Consider the following 23,462-nt stretch of genomic DNA (forward strand, 5'->3'; position numbering starts at 1 on the left):
TGAGGCCAGATTTGAACCTCCTGTCTCCCGGTGCTCTATCTCCTGTGCTACCTAACTGCCCTTCAACTCATAAAACTTTTCCTAAGGACACACAACACAGAAGAATTCAGTTCTCTTGCTCTGTTGGGAAGAGATCTCTGTCTCTGTCTCTCTGTCTCAGTATGTCTCTCTGTCTCTCTCTCCTCTCCCACTCTTTCAAATACCAACAATTTTCAAACTACAGTAAAATGGACAGCAGCTCAGAGTTTCTGGCCTACTCCCTAATTTTCTTTCTTGCCTGTGGTCAGCCTCATAGTGGGAGAGGAGCTGAAGCCTCCATTAGGGCTATTAGCAGCAGCTGCTTCCTTCCCACTGCCATAGGTCAACTGCCCTTCCTTCCCTAATTGTGGCAACACCAGGGACAGGATGGGGACCGCCCCCCACCCCAAGCCAGCCAACCCTAGAAAGGAGCCGTCGTGTCAGCCCCACCCCCACATCCCCTCCAAATGGTCCCTTCTTCCTCCCACCTCAGCCCTCTTTTCCCTAGTCTCCAACCAGAAGCTCCGCTGCCCAGGTAAGACAGCTCTATTGTGGATTGATGGGGGGAAGGACCGAGGCCAGGCAGGGGATGGAAGAAGGATGGAAGAGGGAGGGAGCTAGGAGGAGGCTAATCAGGGGGCAGGTCCCACCCAGGCTGGAGGAGAAATCAATGCTTCAGGAGACAGCGAAAACACAAATCTCCCTCGGCTATTGGAAGAGATAAATCCAAGACACCCGGTGGTGGCGGGCAGCAGTGACAGCAACAACAGTGCGAAGATGTCCTAATTGTGTCCCGGGGCACAATGAGGTATCCCGGCAGCCCCGATCTGCCCCGAATGACAGGCAGCCTGGGAACCATCCAGCAAAGGATTTCTCCCTTCAAAAACCCAGCAGCTGCAGTTACTACGGCGACCGCAGCCTTTGTCTGAGGGTTGTAAATTGTAATTGAAATGAGTTTTTCAAGGTTGAAATCATCAGAGTCTCTCCTCTCCTCTCGGCTCTCTCCCGGCTCGCCACACCTCACCCCTCCCGACGTCAGCCCTGGAAACAGGGGTGTACACACTGGAGATGGTGCACGGGCGCCCACACACACACCAACCACGGAAGGAATAACAGACTAACAAGGACAAAATCGGAGCTTGAATTTCTAGTGTTTGGTGCCTTTCAAGGGGCTTCCCTCTTAACAGTCCTGCCAGGCAGCCAGCGAAGCTGTCTCTTCCCCCTTTTACAGAAAAAGACACTGAGGTTCTGGGGGGGGTGAGGAAATTTGCCACTAGCCACACAGTTGCTTAAAAAATGCATTCATCAAGTATCTACTATTTATCAGACATTTGGGATTACAAACATAAACAAAATGAAACGGTTGGCGGGCAGCTGGGTTACTCAGTGGATTGAGAGCCAGATATAGCGATGGGAGGACCTGGGTTCAAATGTGACCACAGACATGTTCTAGTTGTGTGACCCTGGACAAGTCATTTAACCCCCACTGCCTAGCCCTTACTGCTCTTCTACCTCGGAACCAATACACAATATTGATTCTAAAACAGAAGGTAAGAGTTTTTAAAAAAATGAAACTGTCCCTGCCCTCATCCCACTGAGGAAAGATAACTCATGAAAAGGGGTACTTAGGAAGAAGGTACCTGGGTGGGGGCTTGGTAGAGCAATAAATAATTCCAGGGGCTGGCTTAGACCCAAGACTCATGCTCCCACATTCTGGATTCAAAGCTAGAGCTCCTTCTACTCTACCAAGGTGCCCACTCTTACAGTTTTTAAAGGGTGTTTTATGTTTCTTACCCCCCATTTGACCCTCAAACACTCCTGAGAAGCAGGCGAGACAAAGATTACCTCCATTTTACAGATGAGAAACTGAGGCCTAACAGTATAGAAAGTCACACAATTGACTTTTTGCCTTCATCCTGGTAGACTTCTCTCCCTGGAAGATCCCTCAGCTCCCACGTCCTCCCTCTGCCTTCATGTCTTCCTCTTCCAATTGGTGTGTTCCTCCAAGAACCTCCATTTTAAAGAAGTAACCAAGGGGCAGCTAAGTTGCACAGAGAATGGAGCTCATGGTCTAGAGTCAGAAGGACTTCAGTTCAAATATGGTCACAAATACTCCCTAACTATGTGACTCTAGGCAAGTCACTTACCCCAGTTGTCTAGCCCTTGCCACTCTTCTGCCTTGGAACTAATACTTATTATTGATTCTAAGACAGAAGGGAAGAGAAAGAAAGAAACAAGGAAGGAAGGAAGGAAGGAAGGAAGGAAGGAAGGAAGGAAGGAAGGAAGGAAGGAAGGAAGGAAATAGATGCATGCATGCCCAGACCTAAATTGCTCACTCCTTTTCAGCTCTACTCCTGACTCTTGACTTCTCCACCATGCCCCCACAGGTAACTCCTTCCTACTCCCTTTTCAGCTTCCTTTTGTGAGTTGCCTTTCCCAGTGGGATGCTCCTTGAGGGCAGAGACCTCTACTTTGCTTGTACTTGTATTCCCAAAGTCTGGCACATAGTGAATGCTTAATTAATGCTTATTGACTTGATTCAATACAACTAGTAAGTGGCAGAGCTAGAATCTGCACATGTTTGTGAATATATGCACATATACATATTGATTAACCACAGTCACATGTATATAAGTATGTATGTTTTTGTGTATACTGTACCCACACAGAGGCATTGTGTGTAGATGAAGAAAAACTAGAGAGCCAACAGCTACATCGGCTCCCTCCAAACAGGAAGGTATACTTCTACTCTTCATCCTCAGCTCCCAAAGAGTTTCCTCTAGATGGTATTTTTTCCCTGTAGGGATGTGAGATTGTACCTCTAAGACTCATGGCATGCAACTCTCTAGGAATTTTCCAAGAGACTTCCCCTGCCCCCAGGGCTGTAAGTTCCACTCCTTCCTACCTCAATGGGTTGGGTCTTTTCAGACAATCTTTAATTCCTCCTACGCTTCTAGAGCTCAGTAAGAGTGTTTACAAGCCTCCTGCTTCTTTGAGTTCTTTCTCTTCCTCTTTTCCTCCCTTCCTCCCTTCCTCCTTTCCTTCCTTCCTTCCTTCCTTCTTTAGACCTACAGCCTCAACCCACTGCCCTATTCAACCCCATCCAGGCCCACCCACCAACAACCCACTGGCTTTGCTGCTTCCTGCTTATGTAACATTGGCTAACATTGGTAAGAGGGTGATACCCTCTATAGGACTCTATTTTCTCATCTAGAAAATTAAGGGATTTAACTATATATTATGTGTAAGGTTCCTTCCAGCTCTAAAACTATATTCCTATGAACCAGTACCATAGGATAGAGACAAAAAATTGCACTTGAGTTCTGCCTTTGACATGTATAGCCTAGTGACTTTGGATAAGTCATTTAATCTATCGGTATTCCAGGCAAAACTCTAAGGCTGAGTCTAAGACTATAAATAGCAGGGGGAGAAACTGAGTCCTAGAAAGGGAAAATGGCTTCTAAAACGTCACACAAGTGATTAAGGAAAAGAGTTGGGATATGAACTCACATTCTTTGAATCCTGAGCCAGGACTCTTCACTACATCATGGCTTTTTCTAGATCTTTTTTTAACACTTATGATCTGTCTTAGCAATACTCTAAGCCTGAAGGGCAGGGGCTAGGCAAATGAGATTAAGTGACTTGCCCAGGGTCACACAGCTAGGAAGTATCTGAGACCAAATTCAAACCCAAGTCCTCATGATTCCAGGCCTAGCACTCCATCACTGAGACACCTAGCTATCCCTTAGAGTTTTTTACTAAAGGTACCATTCTTGATTCTTTACCACCACCCCCCTCCAGATCAAGACAGAGTTCAAATCACCCAATATCCCCCCTCTAATTTTCTTTAAGTTGTAAACATGTACCCTTGCTACCTGATCAACAGAAAGCTGAGCCCACAAGAGCAGACTTCAGTATTACTGAGTAAAACACACACCAACGTGAATCCAATACCTAGTAACGACACACATAACAGTTATCGCACATGGCAATTAGCCATAAATGAGAAGCTGTTCTCACCCATGGCTGTAATTAGGATTCCTCTTACATCTGTCAACCAAGTTTGGAGTACGCTTCCTCTCCAGTATCTAAAAACATCATCAATGTTTTTCATCACAAAATCTGAGTGTGATAAGGGGCCACAGAAGCTGCCTAGTCTAATTTGAACCTGAACCAGAAGGAATACCCTCAAAAACTTACCCAATGGATGGATATCCCATTTTGATCTGGAAAAGAAGAAGTCATTGTACCCCCCAAGATAGCCAGCCTATCATGCCTTTTTGTTGTTCTACAGTCATTTCAGCCATGTCCCACTCTTTGTGACCCCATTTGGGGTTTTCTTGGCAAAGATACTGGAGAGGTTTGCCATTTCCTTTTCTGGAAATCTCATTTGGCAGATAAAGAAACTGAGGCAAATGGAGTGAAGTGATTTGCCCAGGGTCACACAACTAGGAAGTGCCTGAGGCCAGATTTGAACTCAGGAAGAGTCTTTCTGACTCCAGACCCTGCACTGTATCCACCGTACCACCTAGCTACCCTTTAGGCAGCTCTAATTGTTAGGAAATTTTCCTTGCCTTAAATTTAAATGTACCTCTTTTCAACTTTCATCCATTGTCCAGCTTCTCTTCTTCAAAATAGTCATTGTTTCTGACACTCAGATTTTGTTAATAAAGTAGCTGAAATTTTATTCGCTTTCTTGGCTGCCATATTGGATTCATTCCATACTATTCAATATTTGTTGATTCACACTAAGTTTAAAGTTCACTAAAAGCCCCAGATTTTTCAGATAAGCTTAATTATATAAAATAAGTTTTCCCCAATAGCATTTGTAGGATTAAACAATATTATTATCTTGCAAAGGATAAGAATAGCACCAAAAATTGGTATGAGAATCAATTGAACTAATATGTGTAAAGAATTTTGCTTTAGCTGTGTAAATGATAGTGCTGCTGCTGCTGCTGCTGCTGCTGCTGATGATGATGATGATGATGATGATGATGAAAGGAAGGAAGGAAGGAAGGAAGGAAATAACCATTTTTATATGCTGTTTATTATATACCAAGTAATGTATTAAGCACTTTTAGAAATAATATCTCATTTGATCTCCACAACAACCCTGAGGGGTGGATGCTATTACTATTTCCATTTTATGGCTGAGGAAACTGAGGCAGACAGGGAGTGACTTGTCCAGACCAAATGTATGAGGCTGAATTTGAACTCCGGACTCCCTGAATCCAAAGTGATTGTTATCCATTGTATTATCCAGGTGTTTCATTATTGTTGTTGTGATTGCTACTGTTATTATTATTACTGTTGACTCTGTGGGACCAAGAAAAATAAGTCCATCCCTTTTTCCACTTCAAATATCTGTTAGCTATCACATCCCATCTAAGTCTTCTCTTCTCCAGGCTACACATCCCCATTTTTGTTAAAACAATCTACATATAGCATAGATACGAGGACCCTCACCATCCTGGTTGTCCTCCTCTAGACACCCTCCAGATTATCAATGATCTTCCTAAAATGTAGCATTTAACCTAATCATGTGTGATCTGATCTGAACAGAGGCCCTTCATAGAATCACCTCCTTAGTTCCAGGCACTTTGATTCTCTTAATGTAGGATCCTAAAATTATATTTGTTTTCTTGGTTGCCGTATTGAATTCATTTAAGACTGTTCAATATTTATTGATTCATATTGAACTTAAAGTTCACTAAAACCCCCAGATCATTTTCAGATAAATTTAATTAAAAAAATGTTTGGAGGCAACTAGGTGGATTGGGAGCCAGGTCCATTGGGAGCCCCAGACACTTCCTTGCTGTGTGACCCTGGGCAAGTCACTTGACCCTCACTGCCTAGCCCTTAACACTCTAAGAGAGAAGGTAAGCGATTAAGGGGGAAAAAAAAGAAGAATTTTCCATCACTGCCAAACTTCGGCAGCCACCATCCTGATCAGGCAGCAGTCATCAACATTGAGACAGGACCTTCCATCAGCAAAAAGATTAGGATTCACTGAAGACTCAGCTGATGGTCAGCACTTTTTAGCAATAAAGTATTTTTTAATTAAGTTATGCACATTTTTAGACGTAATCCTTTCACATCCTTAATAAATTACTGTATAGTATCAACATAACTTGGCTATGTGCTGAGAAGCCAAAAAATTCATGTGAGCCCCTTCATTGCCCTTTTCTAGAATGTTTTCCTGCCTCTATTCTAAAGCAGTGGTAGCAAACTCAAATGGAAAGCAGGAGTCACTAAATCATTGATAAGGATCCCTTTGGGGTTGCAGATTGACTTAGAAAAGCGTACATTAACATTATCTTCATTTTCTTGTATTTTTGTTTTTTTGGTCAAATATTCCCCAATTACAATTTGATCTAATTTCTGCTGTACTGATCCACAACAGGGCCACATGTTTGATACATGTAGAATGGTAAAACAGGTCGCCTACCTCCTGACAGAGACAACAGACTCATACTGCAGAATAAGACTTTCTGCACATGGCCAACGCAGGAATTTGTTTTGCTTGACTATCTTTGTAATCAGGGTTTGGCTTTTCTCATCTTCTCAATAGGAGTAGGTGGTGAAGAGTTGGGAGAGAGAGAAGGAGGATCTTCATGAAAACAAAATAAAACCTAATTTTAATTAAAAAAAAAAAGAAATAATACTCCAATATATTTTTTTATTGTTTAGGCATTTCGGTTGTGCCTGACTCTTGATAACCTCATTTGGGGTTTTCTTGGCTAAGATATTGAAGTGGTTTGTCTTCTCTAGTTCATTTGACAGATGAGGAAACAGAGGCAAACAGGGTTAAGTGCCTTGGCCAGTCACACAGCCAGTAAAGATCAGGAGTTGGATTTGAACTCAGATCTTCCTGAATTCAGACCCAGCACTCTATCTACTTACTATGCCACTTAGCTAGCCCACCCACATTCATAACCTGTGAATATGTGAATAAGGGCTAAACTCTTCACTAATGCCTTGAGCCTCTCAAGGGAAAGTCTGTTTAACCTCTCCTATGCCCTTAATAATATTATGACTTGAACTATAATTATCTTTGTGTGCCCACAAGATTATATACTTTTAAGGGTAGAGTTTGTGCTATTTTTCCCCCCCTCTTTTTTTTCATATCACCTCACACAGTGCTTATACATTAGAATTGTCTCTGAGTTCCATGAGGGAAGAAACCCTGTCTCGTCTAATATTTATATATCTTTCTTGGTGCCTAGGACAGTATTTTACATGCTGCAGATACTTCATAAGTGTTTTTTTAATGAATGAATGAGTGAATGAATTAATGAATTAATGGATGAATAAGGGGAGAGTGCTCCCTCTATTAAGGCAGATTATATCACCCTGCTTGCTTAGGACTTCAGGAGTCACTGTGGTTAAAAAAAAAAAATGATTGAGGAGCAGGTAGATGGCTCAATGGATAGAGAGCCAGCCCCGGAGGCAGGAGGTCCTGAGTTCAAATGTGACCTCAGATATTTCCTAGCTCTATGATCTTGGACAAGTCATTTAATCCCCATTGCCCAGCCCTTACCATTCTTCTGCCTTGGAACCCACATACAGTATTGATTCTAAGATGGAAGGCGAGGGTTTTTTAAGAAAACATGATCGTCTGGTAACCAGTGCCCTCCATCTATCTTATAACGAGTTCTTATAGTCCTGTCTTGGACCTGGGCTCAAAATCAAAGCCTTCACCGCTGAACAGGCTCTGCCCAAGGTTGGTCTCAGTGGAAATAAGCCTCTAAGGACCAAAGAATCCCACTACACCACCATGACACTAGAGTGTAACATCAAAGGACAACTTGTACACCGCAGATGCTTAATAAACATTTTCAGAATTGAGGCTAAAGAATAGCTCAAATGATTTGTGATACTATGACACCCCTGGCAAGAGTGAATACTCACTCTCTCTGTCTCTCTGTGTCTGTGTCTCTGTCTCTGCACTAAATGACTTGAAGTTCTTGATGAGACTCCATGTCTCATCCCTGCACTTTTGTATTGGCTGTGTCTCTCTATGCCTTTTTTTTTTAACCCTTATCTTCTGTCTTAGAATCAGTATTGTGTGGGGTTAGCTGGGTAGCTCAGTGGATTGAGAGCCAAGCCAAGAGATGGGAAGTCCTGGGCTCAAATCTGGCCTCAGACACTTCCCAGCTGTGTGACCCTGGGCAAGTCACTTGACCCCTATTACCTAGCCCTTACCACTCTTTCTACCTTGGAGCCAATACACAGTATTGACTCCAAGATGGAAGGTAAGGGTTTAAAAAAAAAAAAAAGAATCAGCATACAGCTAGGATGTGTCTGAGGTCAGATTTGAACTCAGGACCTTCCATCTCCAGGGCTGGTGCTCTATCCACTGAGCCACTTAGCTGCCCCTCTGTCTATGACTTTATGTGTCTGTCTCTCTGACTTTCTGAGCCTCCTTTTGTCTTTCTCTGTAAACCTCTTTCTCCCTCTCTGCCTCCCTCCCTCTCTCTCTCCCCTTCTCTCTTTCACTCTCTCTATATAGCTGTCTCTCTCTGCCTCCTTCTCTCTCTCCCCCTCTCTCTTTCATTCTCTCTCTCTTTCTCGGTCTCTCTGCCTCCTTCTCTCTCTCCCTCTCTTTCTTTCATTCTTTCATTCTCTCTTTCTCTGTCTCTCTGTCTCCCTCTATCTCTACCCCATCTGTCTCTCTATATATTTTCCCTCTCCTTAATTTCTACCACTAGGTAGAAATTACCACTTCTGCTCCTAAGTACCCATTCTGATGGGATCTAGGATCTCATGGTCTCACTCTGGAGTCAGACAGTCTTACCAATTAGTCAGCACTTATTTTCGTTCCAGGCACTGAGTAATGAGGATACCAGACCAAAAGGGAATCAGTCCCTGCCCTCAAGGAACTTACATTCTAATGAGGGAGATAACATGTAAATAATTAGACATAGACAACATACAGAGTAAATAGAAGGTAATTTGAAAGAGGAAGGCACTAACACATAGGGGGCCCTGGGAAAGACTTCCTTGGGAAAGTGGGATTTGAAGAAAGGCAAGGAAACTAAAAAGTGGAAGTGAGAAACAGGCTAATTTGCAGGCCAGGGTAAGGGGTCCATTAGATTGGAGGCAGCTAAATGGCTCAGCAGATAGAATGTTGGGCCTAGAGTCAGGAAGACTAGAGTTCAAATTTGGCCTCAGATTGGGCAAGACACTTAACCTCTGCTTTAATCCATTGAAGAAGAAAAATAGAAAACCACTCCAATAACTTTGCAAAAAAAAAAAAAAAAACCCTAACAATCCATGGATAGTATTGATGTGCTAGGGTCACAAAGAATCAAAGAAGACTGAATAATGGAACCCAAAACAATTAGATTGTAAGCTCCTTGAGGGCAAGGACTGTCTTTTGCCTTTTCTTGCATCTCCAGCTCTCAGCACAGTGCAGAGCACATTTGTTGTTGTTCAGCTGTTTTAGTCAGGTCCAATTTTTCACAACTCTATTTGGAGTGGTTTGGCATTTCCTTCTCCAGTTCATTTGGCAGATGAGGAAACTGAGGCAAACAAAGTGAAGTAATTTGCCCAGTCATACTGCTAGTGTCTGAGGCCAGATTTGATAAGCCTTCCTGACTCCAGATCTGGAGATCTATCTACTGGGCCATCGATAGTATGCATTTAATAAATGTTTATTGATTTACCGATTGATTCATTGTTTTGTTCTCCAGGTCTCATTCTCACATTCAGGTCATATTGAACTCTTCCCTGCCCCAACAAGTTCCCAATGTGCCTTTCCCAGAACTTCCCTCTCATTCCCAGAATGAGTCTCTCTCTCCTTCTGAGGCCTACAGGCCCTCCTCTCTCCCATCTGTCTCTCAGCTGCTCCTCCTCTCCTTCTGCTCTCCAGCTTTTTTTCCTGGCTTGCTCCTTATAGCCACACCACCCTGATCAAATCATCTTGTTTAGTATCACCAAAAGAGCAATTGTCTTGGAATAAGAATCCAGAGGACTAGGTTCAAGTTTGGCTCTAACATTTCCCAAGCTTCGTGATTCTGGACAAGTCAATGAACTCCTCTAAGCTTGTTTTCTCACCTGTGAACTGAGGAAAAAATATGTCCATTAACTGTCTAACAGGATTGTGGAGTGAGGAAAGCAAATGATAACATCATAGATGCTAAAGAACCAGAAAAAAAATAGACCATCAAGTCTAACCCCTCATATTATAGATGAAAATGAGGCCCAAGGAGGTCATAGATTGGGGATCTATTTGTTTGTTTGGTTTTTGTTTTCTGTTATTGCCATTTAGTCATGTATGACTTTGTGACTGTGGGGTTTTCTTGGCAAAGATACTGAAGAGGTTTGCCATTTTCTTCTCCAGCTCATTTGACAGATGAAGAAACTGAGGCCAATAGGGTGAAGTGACTTGCCATGAGGCACCTGAATAGTAAATGTCTGAGGCCAGATTTGAACTCAGGAAGATAAGTCTTCCTGGCTCAAGACCTGGCATTCTACCTAGGATGTAGTCTTAGAGACCATCAAATCCAATCCCCTCATCTTACAGATGAGGAAATCAAGGCCTAGAGCCTCAAAACAGTCCTGTGAGGAAGGTGTCACTATTATCCTCATTTTCCATATAAAGAAACTGAAGCCCAAAGAGGAAAATTGAATTGCCCAAGATCATACAGCCAGAAAGTGTCTGAGATGATATTTGAACCCAGCTCTTCCTGACCCCAAGACTAGTGCTCTATCTACTATTCTACTACTTCTCTGTCCCTAATTTCCAAATGTCTATTGGTCTTGTTTTCTCATTATATTAGCATTCTCCAATCTTCACCAACATTTAGGAAAGTTCCTGTCCCTTGTCTTTGGGGAGATTGGTTCTCAGCACAGAAAGTGGGTCAGATATTATTATCCCTGACTTAGATGGGACATCTTGAGGCCCAGACAAGAAAAATAGCTTGTCTAGAAAAATGGCACTAGGGCTTCTAATCGCTCACAGTCCTACATTCTTTTGACCACAGGAGATCCTGTCTTCTAAGACCCCACTCATCTCTGGACCTAACTACTTTGGACAAAGCAAGAATCGCGGCACCAGGATCTACCTAGCTGTGGAGCAGAACCATTCCCGATTATCTGTCTGAGAGTTCTCTGTGCTGGGGACTCTTTCTAGTAAATGTCTCTTCCCTGGTGGGCTTTCTTTCCTCTACTCCCTAAGCCAGCTCCAGTGGCCTCACTCCTTTCCTCATCCCCGTCATCAGTCAGGTTTTGCTCAGTGAATGCAAAATCTCTGTGATATGAACCTTCCTCCCAAGGAGGAATGGAAATGTGCCGCAGCACATCCTAAATGCATTTCCCAAGCCTCTAGTCCCAGGGATTTGGGGATCATCCATTGTGTTTGGATTAACTGCATCGCTACACCCATCCATCAGACTAGTACAAAGAATGGAGAGCCGGCTGGCTAACAGAGTAAAAGCCCACACAGTGTTTGAGAGCAGAGCACAGACGGGCTCTGAGCAAACATCTTCTCCAAACCTCTTCCTTTACAGGTAGAGAAACTGAGGCCAAGAAAAACAAAGTAATTTGCCTGAATTAACAACCTTTTAATCACTATGCCTATGACTGGAACGTAGGTCTCCCAATTCCAAGAAGCCTATGCTATGCTTTCCCAGCAAGGCTTTCTTTCTTTTCAGGACTAGGTCCATACTACAAAATAAAAGCAAAATTCACTTGTGTGAGGTTAAAATCCATGTTCTCCCACCTATTCCCTGGGTAGCTTCACAAAGTATCTTAACCTTGCTGGGCCTCCCTTCCCTCCAATTCCTGTTTGGTTTGGACCAAATGATTCCTTTTTATTTTAATCCTTACCTTCTATCATAGAATCTATACTGTATACTGATTCCAGGACAGAAGAATAGTGAGGGCTAGATAGTGAGGTTAGGTGACTTTCCCAGGATCACACAGCTAGGAAGTATCTGAGACCAAATTTGAACCTAGGATCTCCTGTCTCTAAGCCTGGCTCTCAATCTCCTGAATCACCTAGCTGCTCCTAACCAAATGATTTCTAACAATGCATGAGTCTATGCATTTTGAGCCCCCAAGAAAAAAGTTTCAAAAAACCAACACCCTCATCTCCTAAATAAGCAGATCTCTAGTGAAGAGCAATTCCTTCCCTATAATAATAATGCAGGGGTTGCTATGGAAGAACACTACCCCAACTCTGAGATTCCTCTAGGATTGAAGAAAAACCAAGAATATCCCCCATCCTGCCATGCCCTCTGGATTGGCAATTACTCTGGAAAATAGGAAGGAGGGTAGTCTCACTGCCCAGATTATCCAAGTCTTATTCACTGTTTCATAAGATCATAGATTTAAAGTTAGAAAATAAGACTCTAAGGGGAAAAATGGTTTGCCTATGGGAGAACAGCTAGTGATTATTCTCAGGGCTAAGAACTGAAGCCAGGTCTTCTGCTTTTGATGGGGCTGGGCCTGGAGTCAGGAAAACTCGTCTTTCTGAGCTCAAATCTGATTTTGGACACTTACTAGCTATATGATCCTAGACAAGTCACTTCACCCTATTTTCCTTAGTTCCTCAACTATAAAATGAGCTAAAGAAGGAAATGACAAGCCACTCCAGTATCTTTGCCAAGAAAACTCCAAGTAGGGTCACAAAGAGTTGGATACGACTGAAATGACTCAACAACAACATTTCTGACTTTTGATCTAGTGTTCTACTCATACCACCATAGTCAATTGATGAACTCTCATAGAATAAAATCTACTCCAGGTAGGTAGTTGGCCCAATGGATAGAAAGCCAGTCCTGGAGGCAGATGGTCCTAGATTCAAAACTGGCCTTCGACATTTCCCAGCTATGTAACCCTGGGCAAGTCACTTAACCTCATGCCTATCCCTTACTGTTCTTCTGCCTTGGAACTAATACTTGGTATCAATTCTAAGGCAGAAGGTAAGGATTAAAAAAAAAAGAATGAAACCTATGTTATAGGTTGTTGTATCAGTACTTTACAAACCTAAAAGCTCTACTAGCTATTATTGTTATTAATATTAATATTATAGCATCTTGCTTGTTACAAAACTTATCACACTCAGCTTTATATTATGGTGTTTTATGGTCCTAACTTCCTAACAGCATTACCCTATCAAAGTTGTGAGCTCTCCAAAAGCAAGGGTCTCTTGTATTTCTTCTTTTTTTTAACCCTTACTTTCTATCTTAGAATCAATACCAAGTATCAGTTCTAAGGCAAAAGAGCAGTAAAGGCTAGACAATGGAGGTTACATGATTTGCCCAGGATCACACAGCTAGGAAATGTCTGAGTCTAGATTTGAACCCAGGACCTCCCATCTCTAGACCTGGCTCTCTATCCTCTGGGCCACCTCACTGCCCCTCCTTCTTATATTTCTTCTACGTGCCCCTTCCAGTGCCTAGTACAATCTAGGAATATAGTAAGCACTCCACGAATGACTGTTGGATTAATTAAATAGTTAATGAATCCCATTGCTAGATAGGGAAAGCAGAGTCCCGAGGAGGGCCGAAGTCCTCACTCTGGGAAAGCCTGGGCTTGTGCTATTGCGGTATGGTTCAGGGATTGCACAACATTCCTTAATGAGGCCCAAATGGAGTTCAGAAATGTTTAACAGAATAAATAAAAATACAATAAAACATAGGGAATGTTTTCTGAGTCAATACACTACCCACAGAGATCCTTTTGTGCAAATGTAGTGGCCCCCATTTCTATCTGAGTTTGACACCATTGACCTACAGTTTAGTTCTGAATTATTAGAGAACAAGAGAACATGGGGCTTGACATACCATCTCTCTAAATATGGCAACGAAGGGAATTCTGGTTTGGCATGTGCATAGTTAACTGGGAAAGGTGCCTCCTCCCTCCTACCCAAGCCCACGGTGACCGGGTGTCTGTGCCCCCCTCTAACCCATGTTCAGAACACTGGGCACCATCCCCAGGCCCCTAGGGAGCAGACAGGCAGTACATCTCTCCTATCTCTCCGTAAACATGTCACCTCTTCAAGCCTCCAACCATCACCTCACTGGCAGGGCTGTCAACAAGACAGATGCCCCATTTCCCTTGTTTACTGCTCTTATCCATGCACTCACTGGCTAACAGAGAGGTGGGAGGGAAGCAAGGGACTGGAAACCAAGGGAGGCAGAGAAGCAGGATCCTCCCTGCAGTGCCCAGCTGCCCCCCAGACAGCTACAGGAAATGCAGGAGGGTCAGCGCAAGTCACTGCAACAAATATTTATCAAGTATCATTTGGGCACAAGAAAACTGGGAAAAGAGAAAGAGAAATAAGACCCGGGCTCTGATCTTGTGGAGCAAGCATACTTCTCCCAAATCCTGACCTGGACACCCCGTGGCCTCCCTTTATGCCAAGGGAGTGTCCCAACTCGTTCAGGGAGCAATCATTCCTTAAGTCCTTTATTGCATGCCCAAACGGGTGCTAAGAGATGTGAGAGAAGGAAACTACTCAGAGTCTCTGCCTTTAGGGAGCTCCTAGCCAGATGGGTGGCAGACAGACTCTTCCCTTAGTCTGAGAGGGAACACACAGCCTATGTCTATATCTGATCTCTCAGTGGAGACTATAAACTCTTCAAAGACAAAAACAGAGTTTATATATAAATGCATGGCACAGTAGACAAAGAATTGGACCTAGAGGCAAGAAGACTCATTTTCCTGAGTTCAAATATAGCTTCAGACCCTTATTAACAGGGTGGCCCTAGCCAAGTCACCTCACCCTGTTTGCCTCAGTTTCCTCATCTGTCAAACTAGCTGGAGAAGGAAATGACAAACCATTCCAGCATCTCTGACAAGAAAATTACAAATGAGGTCATGAAGAGTTAGGCATAACTGAAACAACTGGACAACAATTCTTCCCCAATACCTAGCCTGGAACCTTGTATGCAGAAGGTGTTTAATGAATATTTGTTGACTGCACAGGTAGTGTGATGCACTGGAAAGGATGCTGAACTTAAAATCATGGGACCTGAGTTCAAATTCTGATTCTACTTACTACCTTTGTCACTTTGGACAAATCACCTATCCTTTGGACTAGATGACCTCTAGGGTCATTTTCTACTCTAAATCTACGATCTTATGAATTTCAGTTAGGAAAAACTAGACTTAAATCTTTCCTTGAACACTCACCACTAGCTATGTAAGTCACTTAAGTTTCTTTGGGACTCAGTTCCCTCGCCTCTAAAATGAAAGGATTGTCCTCTAAGGTCTCTTCCAACTCTAAGACATATAAACTGAATTGAATTGAACTACAATCTATTAAGTGCTGAAGTAGAATTAAGTGACCTGAGGAGTGATGTGAGTCAGGTGGAATTGATCCAGGAGGGCTTCCTGACAGAGATGACCTTGAGCCCCAGTGTCAAAGGAGAGGCTGGATGGTATCATGCAGCCTTGGATTGGAAATTTTTAAAAAACCCAGATTAAAGCCCTGGCACTGCCACTCACCAGCTAGTGACCTTGGATAAGACTGTTCATTTCTGAGAGCCTCAATTTCCTTATCTGAAAGCTGGAGATAATAATCATACCCCTACTGCTTACTTTTACTGAGTTGTTGTGAGGCTCGATTGAGAAAATGTATGCAAAGTACTTTATATGCCTTAAAGTGCTACATAAATGTCACTTCTCATTATAAAAAAGAGAGATGGAACTAGAGGAAAGGAGTGGAGAGAGCTGACAAAAGAAATAAAGATGTGGATGAGTGAAACTGGAAAAAAAATAAGGCACCAATTTTCCAGGTCTGGCAGAAGTCTCCAATGGTCATAGCTTCAGAGGGTTGTCAAGTCAGAGTGAGAGAGCAGGGAAGGATTTCTAGGGGAGGTGAATACCAGAGCCTATGGTTGACTCAGGGCACTACCAGATACTGGGGAGGCAGTGAATTTCAAGTAATCTCACCTGGGGATCAGCTAGGAGAGACAATCTCACCTACCATTCCCCAAGGACAACTAAGTGGCATAATGGACAGAGTGCTGTGCCTGGAGTCAGGAAGACACCCCTCTCTGAGATTAAATCTGGCTTCAAACACTTCCTAGCTGTGTGACCTTGGGCAAATCACTTCACCCTGTTTGCCTCAGTTTCCTCATCTGTAAAGTAAACAGGGCCTTGAATCCAGGTTTTCCTGACAAATCTCATAATAAAATGGACCACCCCACTGATCCCCCTAGAGCAGTGATTCCCAAAATGGGCGCTACTGCCCCCTGGTGGGTGCTGCAGTGATCCAGGGGAGTGGTGATGGCCACAGATGCATTTATCTTTCCTATTAATTGCTATTAAAATTTAAAAAAAATTAATTTCCAGGGGACTAAGTAATATTTTTTCTGGAAAGCGGGCGGTAGGCCTAAAAAGTTTGGGAACCACTGCTATAGAGCATCCCCGCAGGGAAGGATCAAACCACTCCAGTGTCTTTGCCAAAAGAACCCCAAATGGGGTCATGAAGAGTCTGAGATGACTAAAAAATGACTGAACAACAACTATCCACTAAACACTCACCCAGTAGGCGCAGGGCCTATATCTCAGCCAAGCCCTTAAAGGTATCCCTAGCCATGGGGAAATCGGCTTAGCTGGAGGAGGACAAGGGAGGGAGCACATTCCAGGCATGGAGGACAGCTAGTGCTGGCATGGATACAGGAGATTTACTGTCATGTCTTGGAGACAGGAGACCTTGGTCTGAATTGTGGCTATGATTCTTCATGGCCATTGGGATTGGCTTAACCTCTCTAGATGCCAGTTTCCTTCATTGTAAAAGGCCTTTTGGAGGCTCAGCCTGGTCCTGGCCAGAACTCAGAGGTCTAGGAAAGGACCAAGAGACCTCTGGGCTGCAGCACTTTACAGGGAGATTTGTTAGGGAAACCTAGATTCAAATCCTGCTCTGCTACATTTTTGTTTTCCGTCTCTATACAAATCATTTAACTCCTAAGCACCACCACCCCCAGCTAATTCTCTAAGGTTCTCAATTGCAGAGCTGCTGAAATAATCAGAAAATGCAATAATTCCATCCCACATGTATCTGGTGCTTCAAAGTTTGTGAAGCACTTTACAAGTATCTCTTTTCATCCTCACCACAACCCTGGAAGGTAGGGATTATTGTTATCCTCCTTTTCTAGGGGAGAAAACAGAGTTGGAGAAAAGTAAAGCAACTTGCCTAGGGTCAAACAGCAATTAAATGTCAGAGACAAAATTCGAACTTGGGTCTTTCTGACTCCACAGCATTCTAGAAACTAAGACATCTGGCTTCTTCACAAGCAAGCTACCCCCCCAAAAAAATTTACATCAGTGCTGAACCAGTGGGCCAGGTTTTTGTACAGTGCCCTGGCCACTAGAGGGTGGCATTGTCACGCTGGGAGCTTCCAATAGATGTGGCCAGTACGCTCCTGAGCTCCCTTGGTCCCCTCCACCACCACCCCCTCTTACACTGTTGGCATCACTTTTCCATTTCCCCTCCGATATCCCCCAAAAGGGGGGCAGCCAAAGCAGAGAACTTACTGGGCTGGAATGAATTCAATAGCATTTGTTCCATGCAGATTACAGATCTCAAACTAGAAGGGAGCTTAGAGGTCACCAAGTCCAATTGCCTTGTTTTGCAACGAAAGAAACTGAGTCCAGCAGTAATAAGTGGCAGAATCAGGATTGGAAACCGAGTGCTCTCACTCCAAATTTAGGACTGTCTCCCAGTGCCAGTGGGGTATGGTGATATTCCATTGCTTGATGGCCCAGATGCACCTTTTAGCCCCCTCCCCCATTAAAATACACACACACAAGGTACAGCCACAAACACAGGGGTGCACACATACTGAAGTATTTCAAGAGGGCAGGAAATGGGTGGCAGTTGGACAGAGACAGAGAGAGTGGAGGGGAGGAAGGGGAGAGAGAAAGACAGAGACAAGAGAGAGAAGAGAGACAGACAGACAGACAGACAGAAAGACAGACAGAGATCCAAAATCCACAAGGTGGTTTCTGAGAAGCCTAGCAGCTTTCTGAGTGAAGCACTAACCCCAACCCACCTACCCACCCTCAAATACACAATCTCCCCCAAGAGAAACTTGGTAGGAAGGCTGGAAGAGCTTTAGATGGCATCATGGCACCTACCTCAAATTATTCTTCCTACCATCCAGCTTCCAAAGTCAGAAATTTCACCATCGAATTATAGAATCTCTTAGTGAGAAGACACCTCAGAGGCCAATCTGTACATGAACAGGAATCCTCTCTACAAAAGAGCTGACAAGAAGTCCCAGCCTCCCCCTGAAGACCTCTGGTGATGGAGAACTCATCACTTCACTATTCCATTTTTAAACAACTCAAATAGTTAGGAAGAATTTCCTTCTATTCGGCCTGTCTAAACTTTCTTCCACTTCCACTCATTGCTCCTAGTTCTTCCCTCTGGGACCAAGCAGAGTAAGTCTAACCCTTTCCCCAAATAATAGACCCTCAAATACTTTAAGATAGCTATCCTGTCCTCTTTATATCTTTTTAAAAACTTATTAAAGCCTTCTGCTTTTATATCACCTACAATTCCAAATATATCCATCTCTTCCCTACCCACAGAGCCATTTCTTATAACTGAGAATAAAGAGAGATTGGCTGGGGTGGGGTTTGGGGGCAGGAAGGCAAGCCAGGAAACTAATTAACACACTAACCAAGTCTGACAGCATGCACAACGTTCCATACCCAGGGTCTCCCATCTCTACAAATAAGAGAGGAAAGTGGATTTTCTCATCTCTTCTTTGGGGCATCCTCCTTGAGTCTTCTTTTCTCCAAGCTAAACAACACCATTATCTCAAGTAACTTGAAGTTCTACCACCATTCTAGCTGCCCTCTGAAAAGCTCCTATTTGTCAATGTTGTTGTGTCATTTTCTGTCATGTCCAATTCTTCAGAACTCCACTTGGGGTTTTCTTTGCAAAAACACAGGAGTGGTTGGCCATTTCCTTCTCCAGCTCATTTGACAGATGAAGAAACTGAAGCAAATAAGGGTTAAGTGACTTGCCCAGGGTCACATATGAGGGCAGATTTAAACTCAAGATCAGTTTTCCTGATTCCAGACCCAGTTCTCTATCCCCTATACCACCTAGCTGCCCTTTTGTCAATATCCCTCCTAAAATGGGGCTCTTAGAATAGAACACTATGCTCCTGACACTTTCTGGCTGGACAAGATTATTTCTTCCCTCACTCTGAATATTAGGCTTCTTTGAAATAAACTCATAGGAGCTTTCTTGGTTGCTTTATCATGCTGCTGACTCATATGAGGTTTGCTGCCATCCAGAAACCTCCAGGTTCTTTTTTTTTTTTAAGATAAATTGCTGTCTAGTCCTGTCTTCCCTCTGTGCTATACTTGTATTGTCATGCTAGACTTAACATGTATTCTTTTTAAATTTCATTCAGCCCGTCATTCTAGGCTGTCAAGATCCTGGTGGATCCTAATTCTGCCACCTAGCATGTTAGCTATCTCTCTCAGTTTTGTGTCATCTGAAAATGTGATGGGCATGTCATTTCTACCTTCACCCAAGTAATTGATAAAAATGTTGAATGGCCCAGCACCAAGAACAGATCCCTAGGGCACTCTGCTAGAGACCTCCCTCCAGGATGACATGGATCCATCAACTACACTCTGGATAATGTTATTCAACCAGTTACAGGATTCCAGCAGCACCCTCCAGCCCTCCATGCTTCACCCTTTACACAGAGCCTTGGTCCCTGCCCAGTATTCCTAGAACATTAGCCCTAGCCCTGTGCCACCACTGTCCCCTCTCCCAGTCCCACCCTGCCTCACTCAATACCCTAAGCAGTGCTAGTGAACCTTTTAGAGGGACAGGTGATGTGAGAAATGTCCTCAGGCACCCATGGAGAAGGTGAGGGGAGACGCCCTGCCCCACATCCCTCTGTATTTCTAGTAACAAACTCTGGCAAACTCTGTGCTGGGGCGATGGTACATGTGCCCACAGAGAGCGCTCTGAGTGCTTCCCTCTGGCACACATTCCATAGGCTCACCACCATGGCCCTAAAGTATCCCAGTATCAACAAGACCCTGGCAAAAGCCTGTCCCAGCATTTACTGGAAGCTATAAACATATGAAAACAAATAATATTAGATGGGGTAAGGTTGGCTCAAGCTCAGGTAGATCAGACCTCTCCTCTCTCATGCATCCCCCCTGAGCATTCCCCTCCCTAGAGGGCATCCAATAGAATTTCAGAATTTTATGGGACCTCAGAGATTATCTAGCCCAATCCATACTTAAATAGCAAATCCCCTTGACAAAACTCCAGACAAGTCGAGGCTCTGCCCATTTTCTTCCAGAGAGAGGGAGCCCTACTACCTCCCAAGGCATCCTATTCTGCTTTGAGAAAATTCTAATTGTTAGAAAATATTTCCTTATGTCAAGCCTAAATCGACTGTTCTGTAACTTCTATCCATGACTCCCAGCTCTGTTCTCCAGAGTCACATAGAACAAGTCTAATCCCTCTTCCCCAGGATAGCTTCCACAGTACTTGAAGATAGCTACCATGTCTCCCCTGAGTCTTCTCTTTTCCAAGTCAAACATCCCCAGCTCCTTCAAGTGAACTCATATGGTATGGCCTTTGCTTACAATTCTCACACCAGCTCATGCATCCCTATCATAGAAGAGGATAAATCTCCCTAGCTCCATCATCCAATGTGGTAACCCCTTCCTCCCCAGCCTCCCTGCCTCCCACTGCTACCATCAGGATTTCCTTGATTCAGTAAATATTCCTTGAGTATCCACTAGATTCAAAGCACTGGGAAATTAAGATCTCTCTTTCCTTCTTTAAACCCACCTCTGCCTGGCAGTTCCCCAGATCCAAGATGGGTAATTTCTGCTGCTGACAGCTTCCCCCTTTCAAAGCCCTCGTACCTCCTTGCCTCCCAGCTTCCAGCTTTGCCACTTCCACGTTTGACCTTCCACTTTCTGGCCACCCCATTAGTCCCCTCCCTCTCCCACCATTCCTCAACCCCAGCCCAGCCCCAGCCCCAGCCCCCAGCTCTCACTAGTGCATTTTTTGATGTGACTGCCCTTCTTCAGGGCATGCCGACTCAGTTTACAGTGGAAGTTGTCTTCCCAGAACTCAGCAAACCAGATATTTCTCCGATTGTTGTCCAGGGTCCGGCTGGAGAAGTAACGGTCGAAACCTGATCCCCCCAGTGAGGGGGGTGGGAGGGAGAGGGAAGAGAACGGGCAGTCAGAGCCTGACCTTACCCTGTGGTCTTTTTCTCCTCCTCCTCCTCTCACCCAAGGACTGGACCAACCCACCGCATAACAGCTATACTGATCAGGAAGGGATCATGGCAAAGTAGGAGTAAAGGATTGCAAGTCTGGAGACCTGAGTTCAAATCCAGCCTCTTTTACTAACTATATGACTTTAAGTAAGTCACATTTCACCATCTGTAAAATGAAAGGGCTTAAAAAGCAAGCAGTGTGGAGCAGAGACTCATGGTTTCATAGAGAATCCTTTCTGGGTTCTACTATGCATTTCAAACTGCTTTTTTGTGTGTTTAAGTTCAAAATAATGATTCAATGATTTTATGCAGCCAGCTTCCTGGTCCCAAACACTGGCCAGCCCCCTCTCTCAGCTCCTCCCCACCTTTCCCCAACCCTTCACCCTATGGTTGATGTATCGTGTAGCAATGGTTAGCCTTTGATCACACCAACCTTGGGTGAAGGTCAGGATACAATCTGGAACAATCTAGAATTCTGGAACAATCACAGGTTATCTAAACTGGGGGAAACCTTAAAGATCATCTAGGCCCACCCCTTAATTTTCAGTTGAGGAAATTGAGACCCAAAAAGAGAGAATGGCTCAGTCTAGATCACATGGTAAGCTGAAAGCAATCATAGATCATCCGAGTTGGAAGGGACCTCAGGACTTGTCTAGTCCAGCGGTTCCCAGAGTTTTGTGTTCCTCAAACCCCTGGCAACAATAACAAAACAACATATTGTGAATCCCCGGGATAATTTAATATGCTACTCATAACAGTCTTTACAAATTATTTGCTTAATTCGTACATAATTATCATTAAAGAATAAAGGTTCCTTTATAAAGAATTTTCAGGGTAAATCCCTTTGACCATTATTGCAAACTTCCAAGAGGTTCATAAACTACTAAATGGGAACCGCTGATCCAGTCTCCTTGAAGCATAAAGCCCTATTCTAGCATTCCTGGACAATAATCATCTATACCCTGTATGAACATTTCTAGTGAAAGGAAGCACTACTTTCCTAGGCAGCTGGATTCATTTTTTGGACAGTTCTAATTTTGAAGCAGCTAAGTAGTCCAATAGCAAGAAGACTGCACTTGGAGTCTGGAAGACCTAAATTCAAATCCAGCCTCAGACCACCTACCAGCTCTGTGAACCTGGGCAAGTCACTTAAATGCTCTCTTCCTCAGTTTCCTCAACTGTAAAATTAGAATAATTAGGATTATTCTACCAGGATTGTTGTGAAGATTCAATGAGATAATATTTATAAAGCACTTAACACAGTGCCCAACATATAGCAAGTGTTTAATAAATGTTTGTTTCCTCCTTCCTCCATTCTTTTCTTCCTTCTATCCCATCTCTTTCCTTCTCTCCTTCCTCCCTCCCCCCTCTTCTGTTCTTCCTCATTTCCTCTCTTCTTTTCTTCCTTCTGTTCTTCCTTCTTCCTCCCTCTCTTTCTTCCTTCCTTCTTTCCTTTCTTCCTTTTTGTTCCTCCTCTCCTTCCTCCCTTCTTCCCTGCATCCCTTCCTTTCTTTCTTCCTCCCTTCCCTCCTTTCTTTTGTACCTCCTTCCCTCTTTCCTCCCTACTTCCCTTCCTCTACATGTGAAGAACACAACTGAGTCTCCTGCCTCCTAGCCTAGGAATCCTGCCATAGTAGCAAGCTGAGTCTTTCCTTGGAGTTCCCAACAGAACCCACGGTCTTTGTTCTGGGAATAGAAGGGATTGTATTATGACTAACCATCTCCCTCCCCAAATTAATGAGTGACCTTGAATAAATCACTTCCCTTTTCTAGGTCTCTAATTTCCCATCTGAGTCAAGTTAAATAATTGCCCAAGATGTCTTCCAAATCTGATCCTAAGTGTTATAATTTTGTCCTTTTTTGCCATTTTATGTATTTTGTTGTTGCTGCTGCTGCTGTTGTTGCCTGGATCTGTGATTTCAATGGAATAAGGAACTCTCAGGGGAAATGCAGATTGACAATTGTCATAGTCCATGGGAGAGGGGTGAGTTATTTGTCCAGGGTAAAAGAGACAATAGATATAATGGGCAAGACTTGAATCCAGGTCCTTCTGATTCTGAACCCAGTTCTTTGTAGGATCACAGACTTAGAGCAAGAAGAGACCTTAAAGGTCATCAAGCACAACCCTGTTCAAATGAGAAAACTGATGGTCAGAGAGGGGATGAGTTCACACAAGTCTAAGTGTGAGAGACAAGATTCAACCTC

At 43.7% G+C, this 23,462-nt stretch overlaps 1 protein-coding gene across 1 annotated transcript in view; it reads right to left on the minus strand.

The window, feature by feature from the left end:
• Positions 1-23,462, minus strand: part of GRM4 (glutamate metabotropic receptor 4) — a 431,343-nt gene that overhangs the window by 194,575 nt on the left and 213,306 nt on the right. The window contains exon 5 of the mRNA XM_044675279.1: positions 21,030-21,170. Within this exon, the coding sequence (XP_044531214.1) occupies positions 21,030-21,170 (141 nt within the window). The remainder of the gene's footprint in view (positions 1-21,029; positions 21,171-23,462) is intronic.

Source organism: Gracilinanus agilis, chromosome 4 (assembly GCF_016433145.1).
Source record: "Gracilinanus agilis isolate LMUSP501 chromosome 4, AgileGrace, whole genome shotgun sequence".
Classification (NCBI taxonomy): Eukaryota; Metazoa; Chordata; class Mammalia; order Didelphimorphia; family Didelphidae; genus Gracilinanus; species Gracilinanus agilis.